Genomic DNA, 17,424 nt, shown 5'->3' with positions numbered 1-17,424 from the left:
GCTTCAACCGTTCCACTTTTGCCATCGTCGTGTGATTTTGCCCCCCTCAGAATCTGGTTGGTTTCCGCCATAGGTTCGTCGGTAAGAATGTTGTCCGTTCCAGTGTTGAAATTATGCTCTCCTTCTGTTGTTTCATTATCCACGTTCGGTGGTTGCAAGCCAGCTGTGAGGGGTTGTCCATCTGGCCCCAGTGGGATATGGCCCTGTTGGCAACGTTCGTGTTGTTGTTAGCTCTTGTCATACCTGCAATGGATACTTAGGCAAACAAGAAACTTAAGAAAGATTAGTAAAACAAACAATGGTCACAGTGACAACCACAACTGTCCCGGCCCCACGGTGGGCGCCAAACTGTTTACCCGTAAAATGGTTCAGTTGAATTTATAGACGTGGTCAGGGACACGTTGATCAAAATGACCAATAAGATTATGACGCTCGTATCGAGATAATGTAAATATAAGTAAATAAAGGAAGTAGTAAGGAAAAGCCTGAGCAGCAGGTGACAATTCCGGACTTAGATTTCTCCGTTCCAGTTAGGCCATGGCATCGGAGCTTGGTAAGTATGACTATAAGATTAAAGTTTATGCAAAGAATAAGTGTGAGAACTGAGTATATTAACTTGTCTCTTGTGTCTTTACAATGGGAATGACAATCCCTATTTATACTAAGAGCTAGAGGCGCATATTCCATGTATCACGCCCCTGCCCATAATGAGCTTTAAATACATGGCAATAATGAGTAATGAATAAGGCCATTAAGCATAATCACACCGTATCCGAAACGCTTGAATTGACTCATAACGGAAGACTGTTATGTTCTTGACCGGGGCTATTCTAATGCCCCACCGGGCCTAGCGCTTTCTCTGGTACCATGGTTCTATTACCGGTGGTAACAGTGCTGACTCACCTTATGACTTGTCTATGTGCCACGTGTCCTAACCACATTGGTACAGCTGTATTATCCGCATTTTGCCCAATACAAAGAGTTTATTGAATATAGAATTATTATCTTGCAAGTGCCTTTCTATGGACACATGTACAAGTATAATTGGGGTAAATAGTGTCATAACAAAGTGAAATTAAAATTTAAGAGGTTTAGCTTATCTAAAATTGATAATACACGTGTAGTGCCAAGTCAGATTCTTTTTTTCAAATGGCACACTTTTACCAACTAAACTTGCCTATTTAGTCACACTATAATTAAGGTATCTATTTGGCTATTTGTGCCAAAATATAATTTATCTATCTATTAGTTTGTCCAAGAGGCCAAAAAGACTATCGACGGTAAATGAAAATTACCTTTATTGGATCAGAGTAAACAGTATTGTTGCATCAGTCCGCCCTTTGCCTTGAAAGACTTCGCATGCAACCAAACTTTCCCAAAATAAAAAGTTTGCTGCTAAGTGCTCACAAAAATAACCAACCTATACCATAGTCTAGTCATTCGCTTATCGTTCTAATTTCCTTTCCTTCTATTCATCAAAACCTTTTTGATCCATCAGCTGGTAAGCAACTTACCAAAGAACCAATTTCAAACATCATCTTGCTGATAAAGAAATCAGATGCTTGATTATTTATTAATAATGTTCGACTTAAACCTTAGGTTTATATAAACTTCCAACTCTCAAAATACCTTATAATATCTGTTTGACTTAACCTGAAACCTTAGGCAACAGTAAATCGAGTATAACTGAGACGTGATTCAAATAGACCCGAGTGTTTGCAACAATGTCAAAAGGCCTAGGTAATGAATGAGTGCCAGATACAACTGCAGCTCTTTTAGGATCAAATTTCACCTATACTAAAAACCTCAGGCAATAACTCAGGCTACTTATAAAACTGTTTAAGTCAATGAAGAGAGCCGGCGACAGCAAAGTGAAGTCTTTTCAAAACTGATAATTATAAACTGTAAATATTCATCCAAAGGAGCAAAACGGATGCCCTTATCAGGTACACCCTTTTGACGGAAAAAAAAAAAGTAACAAGGAGAAGCAACATAGAACTACTGATCGCTGTTCTTCAGTAAGAATAGCCACCCACTTCCATCAAAACTCCAGAGTAACAGAATTCCTGTCACAAGCAGCATGAGATGATCAACATAAGAGCCAAAAATAACATGACATGTATTGATCTTTGAAATGGAACTTAATCCTCCAAAATTCAAAAATGAACAGCTTATCATTTACTTACATATTTTGTTGAAAGCAACAATATCACAGCTCTGAACATACTCATTGATGGGTTCAACCGTGAGATAATTCTCAATGAGATCATCCACAGAGACCAAGTCATCCACAATGGTAAGCATAATTTGCAACTTCTTAATACCATATCCAACGGGAACAAGTTTAGCTGCAAATGAAACATGGCTATGCTTGTCAATAAACACCAACGAGCTAACAACTTTTCAAGACAACCTCCTAAATAAAAATTCAGGTTAGATCAAGATGACTGATGGAATAGGACACGAGCATTCAAGAAAGAAATGCTAAAAGGTATTGGAGTGATGAAAAAGCAATTGTCTCCCAACACTTCCAGTAAAAACAAAATTCAAACTCAATAGAACAAAGAACAGAAGCTCACATGCTCCATAAGTCAATCCTTCCAAATGAACACTTCGGACAGCTTCTTCAAGCTTTTTCATGTCAGTCTCATCATCCCATGGCTTGACATCCAAGAGAACTGAGGACTTGCCAGCTGAAGTCAAATGAGAACAAAAGCAATGTCAGTCTATACTCATTATGAACTTCAAAGTTTCCACAAGTTTATACTGTGTTCGACTTGGTTAGCGATGAGAAGTTAAGAAGTCATCACCGAAATGTAGCCACTAACCAAGCAAGCAACATCACATGTTTTTCCTAGTTTTTAAATCAAAATAGATAGTGAAAATTTTAGTCAGGATATTACAGTACAAACTTACATTCTTTCTTCTTCCCTGAAGCCTTCACTGCTGCAGCACGTTCTTCAGCAGCCTTCTTTTCCTCTTCAGTTTCCTCACCAAATAGGTCAACATCATCATCGTCATCGTCATCTTCTTCTTCAGCAGCTGAGGCCTAAAGGACAGTTAATCAAAGAGAAACAAATAAGAGAAGAAGATTATTTCACTTGCAATGGCACTGCTGTACTAGAAGCTATAAAGGGACTGATGATGACAAAAGGAAAATTCACTCTGATGCAAATCCAACATAAACTAAATATCAATTCAGAAGAGATAGGACGGAATATACACCTTAGCGTCAGCAGCAGTGGTAGTTGCCACTGCCTCTTCAGTGATTGGTGCAGACCCCTCTACAGTAACACCAGCGCCTTCCCCAGATACGCCACTGCAAGTTTGACAAGAAGGAAAATTAAACAAATTGCCAATCACAAACCCAACAAAAAAAAAAAAAAAAAAAACTCAAAATCCCAATGATATAGTCAACATATTACAGGAAAATATAAAGTCAATAAGCTCTTGAACTTACGAGATTCTCAAAAGTGCATCGATGTGGTTGTACCACCTAGATGCATTAACATATTCAGCTGATGGAGCTTTTGCTAGAGATGAATACACAGTGATATCATCCTTTGAGGCTTGGTACCTGAGACATAGTAAACAACAAATATCAGCATTTGAATCAAAACACCAGCAAAGGGAACAACATCTCAGCAATAAAAGTCACAAAGAGTAACTCACCCAGAGATGTAACTGCGAGTCAAGAGGTACTCATCAAGCTTCTTGAGGCCAGAAGCAGAGTTGAGGTTGTGGAATGCAACAGCCATTGCTTGATGATAATAAAAGCCTTTCTGCAATTTGTACAAGAATACAACATCAACACGTCTCCAACAAATTAATACTCCATTTGTTTCAATTTGTTTGTCTTAGTTACTATTTGGACAGTCGAAGTTTTAGTTTTTTTTTACCATAAGTTTGTCAAATACTTCTAAATAGTTTGAATTGTTAACGATTATGACTCATAGTGCTTTCTATGTGGTTTCTAAATATGTAAATTTTATTTCAAAAAAATTAAAGATACTATGTCCAAATTCACACCGAACATTAGTTAGTTTGACCCTCATACTCCGAATCAAGCCAAACAAATTGGGAGGGAATATCATGTTGCATATTTCACCAACTATTGGGTGTCTAAATTTTATACTCGGATCACTGGTTAAGCCACAACTACAAATCACTAAAAACATGGATTAATACCCTGAGAAATTATGGCAAACAACTTATCTCGATCTTCAGGCACTAGGTTTAGCTAAACTCTCCAACTATATCTACCCCTGCTAAAGGGTCTACTATTATTACCGCTAGAAGTGTATCTAGCATTATAGCTACGGGTTCAATTGAACCTCAAACCTCCAACTTTCAACACGGAGCACAAATTTATGTGTGAAAAATTACACAATTGTAATAAAACACGGAGTAGTAGATATACTGGGTTCAATCCTAAGAATCTTAACAGTGAACCCATAGACCCATAAAGTTTAAATCCTGGGTCGCCTCTGATTAACAAAGTTTTCTTCTCAACTAAATCACTGTACTATCAGCAATTTGAAACTAAGATGCCACCACATAAGGGTATACAACAAAGGTCTTCAGCATGACCTATAAGGATCTTAAATTTATGTAATTTGCACATATCGTCAGAAAGAACTTAAAATCCTAAATCTGATTCAATGTCGCCCCCGAACCAAAGAATTAAAATTAAATACGTAAAGAATGTGAAAACGTGAGGAAAGAGAGAGAGAACTAACCAAGATTGTGAGGATCACTGAAGAGAGAAAAGAAGAAGCTGGAGCGGCTATAGAGTGAGAGAGAGAAAGAGAGTTGGTAGGGTTCTTGACAATATATAGGGAGCTGTTTCGTTAGAACTACCGAACTGTTTATTTGATAGTGGACTTGGATTTTGACAAATAGTTGATAATTCGCAGGACTGTCCTTATTTTGGGGTGGTCTTTAATTTTTTTCCCTTAAATCGGTTGTCTTTAATTTTTATTCTTCGCCTAATATTATGAGATTTGGAATTTAAACTCCAATTTAGTTTAAAAAAAGACCGCAAGACAGAGTTTTGTAGTAAAGTTATGTCTATTCGGGCCTAAGTTAGGCCTCAAGCAAAATTTTGAATGTAAAACTCTATCGACAGAATTTTGAATGCAAAACTCTACCTCAGGCAGAATTTTGAATGTGAAACTATGCCTGGAGGGAGAGTTTTCCATTCAAAATTCTACCTGCGGGTAGAGTTTTCCATTCAAAATTTCGCTTGAGGCCAAAATTCTGCCTTGCGAATCCAAACCTCTGTCTTGCGAAATTTCTTCTTTTTTTTACTGAGCTGAGATTTGAACCCAGAACCTTGAGGTATTAGGCGAAAGGCAAAAATTAAAGACCAATGCTTTTGAAGGGCAATCGGTACACAAAAACCATAATAGTTCAGGTAGGAAACGCAAACACGTGATAGTTTAGGTAGAAAACTAATAAAAAATGATACTTGAAGTGTGTTTTTAACCATTATCTCTTAATTTTTTGACGTTAACTAATATCTACCTAAGGTTTTTTTTTTTTTTTACACAGGTAAGTTTTCAAGTATTAATTTCTTAATTTTTCAATTTTAAAAAGGAAAATAATTAAAAGGTAACTTGGACTCTACATTTATTCTCCAATCAGGTTTACCAAAAATACAAAGAATATTTTCTACGTCTCCTATAATTCTGTTTCTATTGAAAAAATCTGCAGCACCGTTGAACAATCACCAGCTTTATTCTATATGATATGCATTAACTCTATTTCTTTTCAGATTTTAGAAATGGAGAAGCTTTGTGCCTGATCCACGTTGTCAATTTTAAGACTAAACAACTCTTTCCAAGCAACTAATCTACCGTGAGAAAGTTATTAGCAAAGATTTTTTATTCTAGTGCGAAAAGCTTATTCCATCACACTTTTGAAATTGATTGTAACAAATTTAGCATGATCATCGAGATAGACATTAAAATCGTATCCAAACTTCTAGGGAAAGATTTCATCAAGTTTGCATCATACGAATACAAATGATACAACACTCTTTTTCCAATTGGAAAAGGATTATAATCTCGTTAGTCATACAAGACTTTTGCTTTTCAATAGCCATTAGATTTGCATCCAACTTTTAGGGCAAATTTTAAATAGTGTCGGACGGGCTTCTAATTTCAAACAAGTCCATTTGAAAAAATAAGTGCAATTCGGAGTTCGAAAAGGATGGAAATGGTTAATATTTTAAGGTGCCGTTTGGCCATAAAAATTATTCACTTTTTTTTCGGAATTTTTTTTCACTTTTAGGCGTTTGGCCATAAATATTCCGAATACAAGTTCGGAATACCAAAAACTCAAAAAACTTGTTTTTCAAAAAAATTTCACTTTTTTACAATTACATTTCACCAAAAACTACAATTTCAAAAAATATGGTAAAACACAACTTCAACTCCAACTCCAACTTCAAAAGTTCCAAAAAAAATGAATTTATTTTTGGTATCTATGGCCAAACGCCTATTAATAGGTTAGATCTGAATTAGTAATAGATTATAGATGAGGACTAGGGAGAGAGGGGACGGGGAAAGAAACAAATCCTAAAGAATTCGAATGGGAGAGAGAGGGGATTAGGGAGGAGTGTTTAAAAAATCAAAAAGAAAAAAATAATAGAAGAGGTCATTGAATGGTAAGTAGTTATTGCCCGTCAAAAAAACCTGATAGTGTAAGAAAAAGTTTATGCTATCGGTCGATATTAGTTAAACTTTATCAATTTTAATAGAGTTTGATGTACTGTCAGTGTACCACTTTTTTGGATGAGGCTCGTCTCCTATACTGGACCCTCCAGTTGGTCCAGTGCAGGTTTAAATTTTTGACATCTGTCCTTTCTTAATCTAATGGCCAGCATTTATTTAGTTAAACCAACCCCACAAACCATGGTTAAAATCCCTAATTGCTAATCTGATTTATCTTTTCCATATTTGCACCATCAAATATGGCGAAAATCTTGCAGCATCCGAAAATATTGCCGGATTTATTTTCCATCTTTATATCATGCTGCTCCAATCAAAAAACAAAGATTAAACTCATTTTCATAATTTTTATGATTTTAGAAATAGAATAATTTCATAGTTCCAGTAACTCTTATTATATAAAGATTGGTCTTTAATTCCTCAAACTGCAATTTTATATATATATATATATATATATATATATATGAAAAACTAAGTGCTAAGTGTGTGCGCGTTAGGGTTGTGCAAATTAACAGTTAAACTAATAACCCAAGCTGATTATTGGGTTATTGGGTTAATGGTTCGAGTTAATGGATTACTGGTTCGGGTATCGGGTGGTGCCCTGTGGTTATTGGCTTATTGGGTCGGGTCACGGTTTGACCATTTTTGTTAACGGGTGAATTGATAACCCGATAACTATTTATTTAATTACAATTCTACCCTTGCATATATAAAGTCACTTGACTAGATTTAGGGTTCAATTGATTTCCACTTCATAACCATTTTTCTTCTTTTCTCAGATCATCAAGACATGTCAATGGTATTGATGTGAGATTATTTTTTGTTTTCCCACTGAAAGTGCTGCTTTTTTATTTCCAATGGATTATAAATTTTGATTCTATTCTTTTTGTACTATATTCTTTTGAAAATTGTCCTTTTTTTAATACTACAGTTCCTTGTACACTAGATAATTCCAGTGATGGTGTACATGGTTGATGATTAAGGAACTTATTTTTCTTCAACTAGTTGATTTAGAAATTTATCTTTATTTTCCTCTTTTGATACCAAGTCAAACTTTGTGCGGCTGACTACAGTAGTAGCCGAAATTCTTGAATTTGTTTTGTGTGAAATCTTAACGGTTAAACCGATAACCGAACCGATAAGAAACAAGAACCGATTAACCGATAACCCATTAACCGATATCTTAACTATTCTTTAACAGTTTAACAATTCTACAAACCGATAACCGATAAGTTGAACCAATAACTTTCAAACCCGGACCGAACCGACCGATATGTAGCCCTAGTGTGCGCATGAAGAGAAAATAAGTCAATACCTCTATGTCTCTGTTATTCTTTTTGCAGAAATAGTTCCATATTTGTTTTTCTTACTAGTAGTGATGGAGATTTTTTTTTTTTTTGGAATTTTTTCTTAGAAGTAGTGATGGAGATTTTTTTGAAATTTTCAACGTTTTTTATGGAGTAGATATTTTGACCTTTATGTCCACCATTAGACCCTTCCACATATTTTAAGCAGTTGACATTCTTTTTCACAAGGAAGTGCAATGTTAAACTTGCCCAAACTGGAAATGGTAAAACCGGAACAGTTAAAAGCAAGATGCATTACTTTCACATGGAATCAGTTGTATTATATTGACAACAATATTCAAATCTTCTCTTAAACCGGAATTACATTTGAGTAACAAGAATTGGCAAGATTTGTTGATAACAGTATGTGAGAACCTCACAAAATTAGCTTCACCCTTAACTGGCTAACTTTAAGGCAATTCAACAGGTTCAATTCTCCAAATGTCTCTTGTATATTGATGAATTATCCGACCACATCCAAACTTGAATGATACAGCTGTGTTAAAGATCGACATTTTGGTCCATATCTGCATTCATTTCAAAGATAGATGTTTTAGAAATAATACCAAACGATACACGAGTTTCTCGACAAAACATTTAATCCTAATCATAGGACACTCAGCAGATCGCAAATAAACATCATAATCTATCATATGTGTCAAATTAGAAGCATAGGCAGCTAAGGGTGCTTATCGTGGTTCAATTGGATATTTCCGCTTAACGGTTATCGGTTTCTAAATATGCCAATCTGCTAACATACCCTATAACATAAAGAAACCCGATAACTCCAAAGCAGAAATGAACTGAACAAAACTCTGAATCCAAACGCACATCAAAACCTGGCCATGAACTTGTATCAATTTAGGGCAATATACTTAAGCCAGTTAGCTAAGGGACATTTCACATTTTTACACAGTTAATTGACCGAAGCTTCGAATACTATAATTTCTCATAAACATTATACAGAAAGCGGCATTACCAATATAGCTAACTGCCTGAACATAGACTTTACAAGGAAACACAAAAGCGCTGCATATCTTGCATTTGTGCCTGGACCACTGATCACACCAAGGAAATCAGCAATACTAATAACAATCCAATGATGGTTTTGATAACCATAAAAATCAATACTATGGGAAGAAAAAGAAAATGATTCACATAAACCATTTCATTGAATCTCTGATGAAGTATCAAATATAGTACCACTATAACTGCTATAAACCAGTTCATTAGATATTTGGATCAACTTCCTTTTTTTTTTTAATTTGACACCTATTAATTTTCACCAGAGAAACGAAAAACAGAGGCGTGGGGCTTCAGTAATATATACCATGGTTTTGAGATGAAGACGATGGTTGCAGAAGTCACCATCACCAGGGTATCTCTGCCTTTCCGAAGTTGTCATAATTAATGTTGAGAATACTTGTTTAAATCATGAAATGAAACATTCTGCAATTAGTTAAAAAATACATATATCGAGATGAGTAGCATTACTTATTAAAAAAAAAAAAGATTAGACATAAACTTTGCTCACTAACTCTTAAGAGTTGAGTCAGACTTCCGTGGGATGATCCTTGAGGTAATTGTGAAGGGCACCATGAACAAAAACTTCCTTTTGCCACTTCCTATTATTTAAAGGATAGTTTTTACGTTGTACTCCATAAACAAGGAAAATTTAGATGTCATTTGATACCATAGTCATGGATGCATCTGATAATGGTGGATCTGGAACTTGAAGAGATGGAAAGTTATCTAACTGCTAGTCTGTTTGGCTAAGAGGAAATTTTGGTAATGAAGTCTTATTTTTTCTCTGGGCCTTTTCCACAAAACTCTTTGACCGAGTATTAGAGCGACGAATCAGTTGCTTCCTTTTTAACCCAGTCACCTTCGTGACATTTGTATTATCAACAAATAATGTCTAACTCGGTTTATTTTGGATATTATTGCTTGGAGTCGGCTCTTCATGTGATTGACTTCTCTTATTTACATCATTTAACTTTGCAATTACCTCGTTCGCACACTTTGCAGCCAATTCATACCCTTTTCTGGATTCAAAAGCTTCACTCAAAATTTGAACAAAAGTTTGGCATAAATGTCTATACCTCGCAATAACTTCAACTTTCGGATCAGAGTCTTTTGCTACTAGATTGACATCCATATCATGCATGCTTATAACATCTATTGTCCACCTCTTTAGTATGTAATGCGCAGGAATCATATCCTTTACATTCAGTATATCAAGGATCTTTAAAGCATGTCTGCATAGTATACCCATAAACTCAAAAAATTTACAGCTGCGAGAAACTTGAGTTACCGATCGCTTGATAATTATTGCATGCTCCTTAACACTTCCAGAAGTGCTAACATTGTATGTACTCAATTCTCCTTCATTATGAAAATCCTTTACGGAAACAAATAGTGAGCTTTCCCATTCATTTTGGAACATGTCAAATATAGTTGGGGTGTATACATCCCTAGCATGAATCAATAAAGGAAGTTTAACCTTTAAAATAGGTACTCTTTGAGTCATATCAAAATTTGATTTATTCTCATTGGTGCACTTATCATCAACTGATCTTTGAAAATGCTTAAAAAATTGAACAATATCCAAATCAGATTTCAAATATCCCCTTAAAGATCCATTAAAACTCTCACTTAATTGTATGCTTTGCATACCTGCTGAAAATGTATTTCTTCCATATGTCATCGACCATTTCTCCCTTATAGCAAACGTAGTTTTCAACCAACTATTATCTTCAAGATCATATTTCTCAAGCATATCCTGCCATGCACTTAAAAAATCATCCTGATACTCATAATCGTAAAGTAGTTTACTAAAATCCCTCGGAAATGATGAATTAGCTCTAAAGATATGATTAAGATGTTTAAAAGCAATTTTTTTCCAAGTGCTATACACATAGGCGATGATATATATCTGGCATTACTGATGAGACAGCAGAAGCTATTGCGGGATCTTGATCTGTCATGAATGTTTTTGGTTTATCTGCAGACATAATACTAATGAATGCATTAAAAAGCCATTCAAACGCTTCAGTTGATTCTTCATATAGGAGAGTTGCATCAAATATAACCATTTCCCGATGATTATTCAAACCAACAAACAATGCCAAGGGTCGATACTCTTTATTTGTCCTATATGTTGTGTCAAAGGACACAACATCTCCATATATCTTATCATCTTTGCATCAGCCCAGAATACATTATTATCAAACTATCATCATCTAAGTCTAAAGAAAATCGAAAAGTCGGATCTTCAAGTGTTCTTTTCTCAAAATAACTCACCAAGCTACGAGCCACTCTATGTTTCAAATCTTCTTGTCTTTTATCCCTGAGATAATTTTTGTGATCTCTCTCTGTGTAACCTAGAAAAGATTGTCCTCCAGCTTGACGAGCAGCATAGTCAAATGAAGCTTTAGGACTTATTCCTGAATCATCTAATAAGTCAAGTTCATATGCTTGAGCAATTTTTATCTTTCTTTGAGATGGTAACAGATGAGCTAAAGAAGAATCAACAAAAGGATGGTTGTGCTTCTCTTCAAACGAAGTGATGCGAAACATTCCATTCGATTGATGATTAATAGTAATATGAGCTAAGCACCCTGTCCTAGTTTCCTTTCTATGCTTTTGAACCGTCGAATCTCATTTGTCCGTGCTTCTATAACCTTCTTTATAACATATAAATTTTGATGAAGTCACATACCCATGAACTCTATTTTTATTAGCATATTCTTTTCTAATACTAAAGCTAACTGAACCTGCTTATTCATTATAGCAGTCATAAGCGTGCTCATCGAAATCAAATTTCATCCCAAATTTTATTGGCACATTACATCCATCTTGAGACTCAGTTGGTGCGATATTCATAAATCTACATTACAAAAAGTATAAATAAGATACTAAATGAAGTTCTAAACTATTGACTTTCTAACACAAGAATGTTATATATCATAGTTCCCTTAGCTATTGAAGTATCAAATGAATAAAGAAAAGTCATTGAAAGACTTCCGCTCCAACAATGAAGTTCACTAATCAACATAGTCCTAACCAAAGGCTCCGTTAGTATCACATCCTAAAAATTAGTGAACTTCATTATTTTCATAAGGTTAACAAGAAAATAAACTATATGTGAAACAAGTTGTAACCTTTATTCGATTTGCTATTTGTGCTTTAAGTATCTTAACTTCTCACTATTTTAAATATCCACTTTTACTTAAAATTCTCAAACAACCCAATTGAGATATTTTATCAAACACATTGTAGACATTTATTCACATTTTTTATTTCACACAAGAACTACAAAAAAGATATTTGGTCTCGAAGTAGCAAACATAGTGCAAGAACGAAGAAGAACCTGTTTTGGTATTGTCAATTAATCTCCAGAAAACTTTTGCTCATCAACTGATGTTTTGTTTTCATGCGATCTTTGGTTGTTGTTGTACCATCTAGATGATTTCATCTTCTGTTGTTGTTGATTGTGTCGTTTCTCCATTATTTCCATGGTAAGAAAGTTTTTTTTTCCAGCCAAAAGATTTTCCAGCAATATTTTCAGATGCTGCAAGATTTTCGCCATATTTGATGGTGCAAATATGGACAAGATAAATCAGATTAGCAATTAGGTGGTTTAACCATGGTTTGTAGGGTTGGTTTAACTAAATAAATGTTGGCCATTAGATTAAGAAAGGGACAGATGTCAAAAATTTAAAGCTGCACTGGACCAACTGGAGGGATCCAGTATAGGAGACGAGCCTCATCCCACTTTTTTATATTTTCAGGTAACTTTAACCTATTATAACAGGTCACCATTTTTTCCTTAATTCGTTTATTTAATATAAAATTTAGAAAAACTGATTTTTACTCCCCCCCCCCCTCTCTCTTCCCTTAAAATCCTTCTTTGTCATCGCTCTAAAATAGTTAATCCGCTTTCTCTATCCTTGTTTCTTCTACCACTATAAATCCCTGATTCTCCTTCAATCCGAGTTCATGAAAGAGTTCACCCGGAAGGTGATTTTTGAATGGATTTTCATGTTTGCCTTGACAGTTGCGGCGATGTAGACGCGGGACAATAGAGTAGGTGGACTAGATTGGAGGCTATTGTAGGAATTTCAATTGCATCATAAGTGTCTTCTTTGTAGATCTATTGTTTCTTCGATCTCAAACTTCCAGATAATTTCTTTATTTCTACTTTCAACTGTTTCTCATCTTATGCATCTCATCGAAGTTCTTGAAACTATGTGAATTTAAACCATCCCATCTCGACCTCTGGCTATATATAAACACCATTTGTTTACATGTACTGTCTTTACATTTTCGCTATTATCTCCTATATTTAACAATAAATGTGTTGCCTTTTGGTTTAGAGAATTGATATGAACCATAAATTTGAGTGTGGACTGAAGCTTGATTGAACTTGCAGATAATGCTGCGAATACAACTCAGGCACTGCAAACGCAGCAAGGCTGCCAGTGTCTTGTTGAGGTTAAACAAGTCTCATTGCACTCCGAGGGTAAATACGTTTTCCTTCCTCTTTTATATTCTTCATTTTTATTGTATGTGTCCTACATAAAAAAGAGGCTCTGTAAAATTTCCGTATGCTTGGGTTCGGGGAAGCTTCCGCTGTGTCCTGCATATTTTTCTTAAATATTAAGTTTTCTTGGTTGACTTATATTTTCAAGTATTGTAAAGGTAGAATTTTGGTTATTTTTAACTTTGCTACTGATTGTTCTTTGAGTAATTTTTTTAGCAAATTTCTGGGTGAACTATATTGGTTGATGAGTGAAATCGTCTGCGGTATCTATTCAGAACTTGTCACAAGAAAATCATTGGTGCTGCAGCTTCATAAGACTAATGACGGACAAATTTGTCAATGCACATACAAGGAAAAGCGGAAGACCCAAGTCAACAAGGTTTGGTTTTGGGTACAATTGTGAAACCAAAATTTGGTTAGATTTAACAATTCAAGGGACGCAACTACTTCATTATAAACCCAACAACAAGCTTTGTAGCTTAACCTCAATTCACAACATTCCAACAAGAGGCTAAGTGAGTGCAGTCAACACTTTGACTTCAGAGAGTTAATGTTCCACCTCACCCTTTCGTACGATAAGTTCGTCGTAAGTTAGTTGACATAAGTCCGTAAAACGAGGATATTCTTGAAGCCACAAGGAGTATGACCTGTTAACAGTATATCGCAAGGATTAAAAGACAACCAAATCGAAGAAAATAAGTTTCATCGAGATTCAACATTTATTTGAATGAAATATGGTCCAAGATATGGTATCTCGTATTTTTTTGACTAAGAAATTGAACCATCCAATATGAGCAAATTTACCCGAGCCCGGAGGATTTGGTCAGATTCAAGCATGCAAATCAAGAGCTCGGTGTATAGAAGGATGAAGTCCCGAAATGATTTAAGACGGAAAAGTGTGACGATGATGGTTGGGAAAAATATTTGGTGTGTGTATAATGAGGCTATGGACTAGAGTTATATCACATGATTATGATAATGAGTATATAAAGCATGTTAAAAATAACTACTTTTTAAGTGAATGGAAATCAAGAAATTAATAATGCGTGTAATTGGATAAATGGAAAATTGTAGTGAAAGACAAGAAATTAATTAATATTATGGGATAAATATTATGTGGACTATTCCCACTTATACCAGTGATAGGTGGAAGCAAATGCCTTTTTATGCATCCACATATGAGTATTGTGGCATGTATTGGTGATGGGTATTAAGAGAAGGTGGAAGGGGGTTACACGTGTAAGGGTAATAAATACCCCTTAAGATTGCAATTCTTTCCCTTGGTATTTTGGTACAAAAGAAAGGATGTTGAAATGTCCCTTTCTATTTTTAGACCTTCAAACTTAAATCTTTCCCATTTTGATATCTCAACAAACGTACATCACCATTATTTAGACCATTCTCTTTAGCTAATCCTTATTCGGGTTTTGCTCACTACTTCGATCTCGTTGTTTCATTTCTGTCTCGTTGTTGAATTCGGGCTTTCTTTGAAGTGAAGTAAGGTAAAAGAAGAGTAGTTCTTGGCATATAAGGTAAGAATTATCCTCCACCACTTATAGTTAAGTTCGTCCAAGTCATAGCTAAATTGTGGGATGTTGTCACGACCCGAACTACGGGCCGCGACGGGTATCCGGGGCTAACCACCGAACACCACTCATATTACTAAGTATTAATAAATCTCATTCGTGCTATATGCTCATAATCATATAAAGATGTTATTATCGGAAATATTTGCTTTTATAAACATAAGTCCTTTCGGCTATCAAAATAATATATACATACACATACATACATATACATGAACACTATGGGACCATATCACCCACACTGCGTATCTACGAGTCTCTACTAGAGTATCAGACATATGGACGGGACAAGGCCCCGTCGTGCCCAATCATGACTATATACCTATATATGTACTAAAAGAATAATCTGTGGCACCTCCAGAAAATGGAGTGCTCTCTAATCAGCTGCTAGCTCCTATGAGTCTGGATCACCTCCCTGTCTTCCCGTGGGCATGAACACAGCGTCCGAAAAAAAGGACGTCAGTACGAATATTGTACTGAGTATGTAAGGCATAAACAATAATAAGATATCAATAAAATAAGGAGGCATCAATAAGGAGCAATCTGAATCCCCATGTTGAAATGAATCATAAAGGAATAATACATGCTAGCTTGCTTTCATACCCATCATCATATCATATATGCATAAGTGTATAAGTTTGCCACCATATAGGTGCGGTGTGATAATCAATAACATTAGCAATAGCATTAGCTCTGCGTCCAGTGCCTCCCCGCGTCCGGGGTATCATCTCATGCTGCCCACTAGTGGTGTCTGCCCATGCCATTTGGCCATGGTGTATAGCTGCCCGCCTTGGCGGTGACTGCCCGGCCATTTAGGCACGGTGTGATATCATCATAATATGCTTATCATAACTCATCATGGTATGCTTGACATCATATACTTATTACAATACATGCATAGTGACTCTTAGCTAATCATACTTTATCGGGGTGACGTAAGGTCATGAACCCCCGACTTCGTTATGGAGCTTTCATAAGTATCCTGCCTCACCTCGAAGGAACAACATAAGGTGAGTGTATATAATGATCAACATCAATGGACTGCGGATAGCTTCATTGGCTTAATAGGGACATCATATCAAGACTATAGCATTTCTAGACTTTAACTCATCATTATCGTAATCTTGCTCGTAGCATCTCTTATCTCATATGATCTTTCATGAACAAGAACTCATAGCTTTCTTGGAAATAGAACATTCATAGTAAAGGAGGAATTCATGCCATAGGACTCATGCCTTAGAAAGAAAAGTTAACCTCACATGCACCTTTGTCGTTTAGCTATTCTATCGCTTGCTCGTTCTCCTTTTACATGCACTTGTTTTATACCTTCAAGAGAATTCGTATCGACGTTAGCTATATCGTCGTGAAAGCATATTTACTAAAGCTATAGAAATTTGGGCGACATTTCCTTTGTTTATACTACTTTCCGCCATATTCCATATCAACTCCCAACATACATAATGACAATCATCATATCCTTAACAACAATCGTCATTCATTCGTATGATTCGTATTTCACATTTCTACTTCAATCCTCCATATTCATGACTAAAGTCCATCGTCGTATTCTTTTGTATCCAATACTTATTTTATGCTCTATAGGTCACTTATAACACATTTATAACACCAACATATCAATTTCCATGATTCAATTCAACTATCACATACTAGCAATACTATTCACACATTTGATGACCCATTTGCTATACACTTCTACAATCCGTATGTTTCTACTTATAAATACTTCAAACAACATGTAAACACCATGAAACATACCTTAGATGATGGAGGAATAAGCTTGGAATGGTGATTCACCCTTAGCACCAAAACCCTACTTTATCTCTCTTGGGATTTCTTGACTTGGATGACTTTTAATGGGTTTCCTTCACTTGATTCTCTTGATTTCTTGTTGTTGATCCTTGATTTCTATTGCTTTCTCATAGATGAATTATTTGGAACTCTCTAGAGGTTTCTTGGATGGTGGAGGTATGAGATGAAATGAAATGGAAATGAAAAATGGCCCTTATATAAAATACACTTGACCCAGACAGTTTATCACCAACATACGGTCCGTATAAAATCTCTTGACCGTATGTTGGACCGTATATCTGGTCCAAGAATCATGACTTGCTGGGCTGGATCTACGGCTGGACATACGTCCGTATTATACGGCCGCATGTCTCCACGTATGTCTACCCGCTTTCCGAGAGTTG

At 35.6% G+C, this 17,424-nt stretch overlaps 1 protein-coding gene and 1 long non-coding RNA gene across 4 annotated transcripts; both read right to left on the bottom strand.

Annotated features, from left to right (window-relative positions):
- Positions 1-1,862: 1,862 nt before the first annotated feature.
- Positions 1,863-4,894, bottom strand: LOC132044457 (elongation factor 1-delta 1-like). 2 transcript variants are annotated; one of them, XM_059434937.1, is made up of 8 exons: positions 4,740-4,894; positions 3,673-3,782; positions 3,461-3,577; positions 3,226-3,319; positions 2,917-3,049; positions 2,580-2,693; positions 2,187-2,348; positions 1,863-2,066 (listed from the first exon to the last, which is right to left on the bottom strand). In XM_059434937.1, coding segments are annotated over exons 2-8 (708 nt in total). In that variant the 5' UTR covers positions 3,759-3,782; positions 4,740-4,894; the 3' UTR covers positions 1,863-2,064. The 2 variants fall into 2 exon arrangements, with proteins under 2 accessions (XP_059290920.1, XP_059290919.1); XM_059434936.1 differs by lacking the exon at positions 1,863-2,066 and having other exon boundaries at positions 2,179-2,348.
- Positions 4,895-8,174: 3,280 nt separating this feature from the next.
- On the bottom strand, positions 8,175-12,765 carry LOC132044458 (uncharacterized). 2 transcript variants are annotated; one of them, XR_009412188.1, is made up of 3 exons: positions 12,453-12,765; positions 9,411-9,529; positions 8,175-8,607 (listed from the first exon to the last, which is right to left on the bottom strand). It is a non-coding gene; the product is annotated as an uncharacterized LOC132044458 (long non-coding RNA). The 2 variants fall into 2 exon arrangements; XR_009412187.1 differs by lacking the exon at positions 12,453-12,765 and adding an exon at positions 9,619-12,440.
- Positions 12,766-17,424: the final 4,659 nt, after the last annotated feature.

Source organism: Lycium ferocissimum, unplaced genomic scaffold (assembly GCF_029784015.1).
Source record: "Lycium ferocissimum isolate CSIRO_LF1 unplaced genomic scaffold, AGI_CSIRO_Lferr_CH_V1 ctg4538, whole genome shotgun sequence".
In the NCBI taxonomy this organism is placed as follows: domain Eukaryota; kingdom Viridiplantae; phylum Streptophyta; class Magnoliopsida; order Solanales; family Solanaceae; genus Lycium; species Lycium ferocissimum.
Note: the sequence above shows the minus strand (reverse complement) of the source record. Positions and strands in the feature narration are given on the sequence as shown.

What these genes read in the sequence shown, in the direction of transcription:
- LOC132044457 (XM_059434936.1), bottom strand. Translation starts at nt 3,758, where the DNA reads ATGGCTGTTGCATTCCACAACCTCAACTCTGCTTCTGGCCTCAAGAAG. An exon ending in GATGCACTTTTGAGAATCTC is followed by an intron (nt 3,320 to 3,460) that starts GTAAGTTCAAGA and finishes TCAAACTTGCAG; the next exon opens with TGGCGTATCTGGGGAAGGCG. An exon ending in CCACTGCTGCTGACGCTAAG is followed by an intron (nt 3,050 to 3,225) that starts GTGTATATTCCG and finishes ACTGTCCTTTAG; the next exon opens with GCCTCAGCTGCTGAAGAAGA.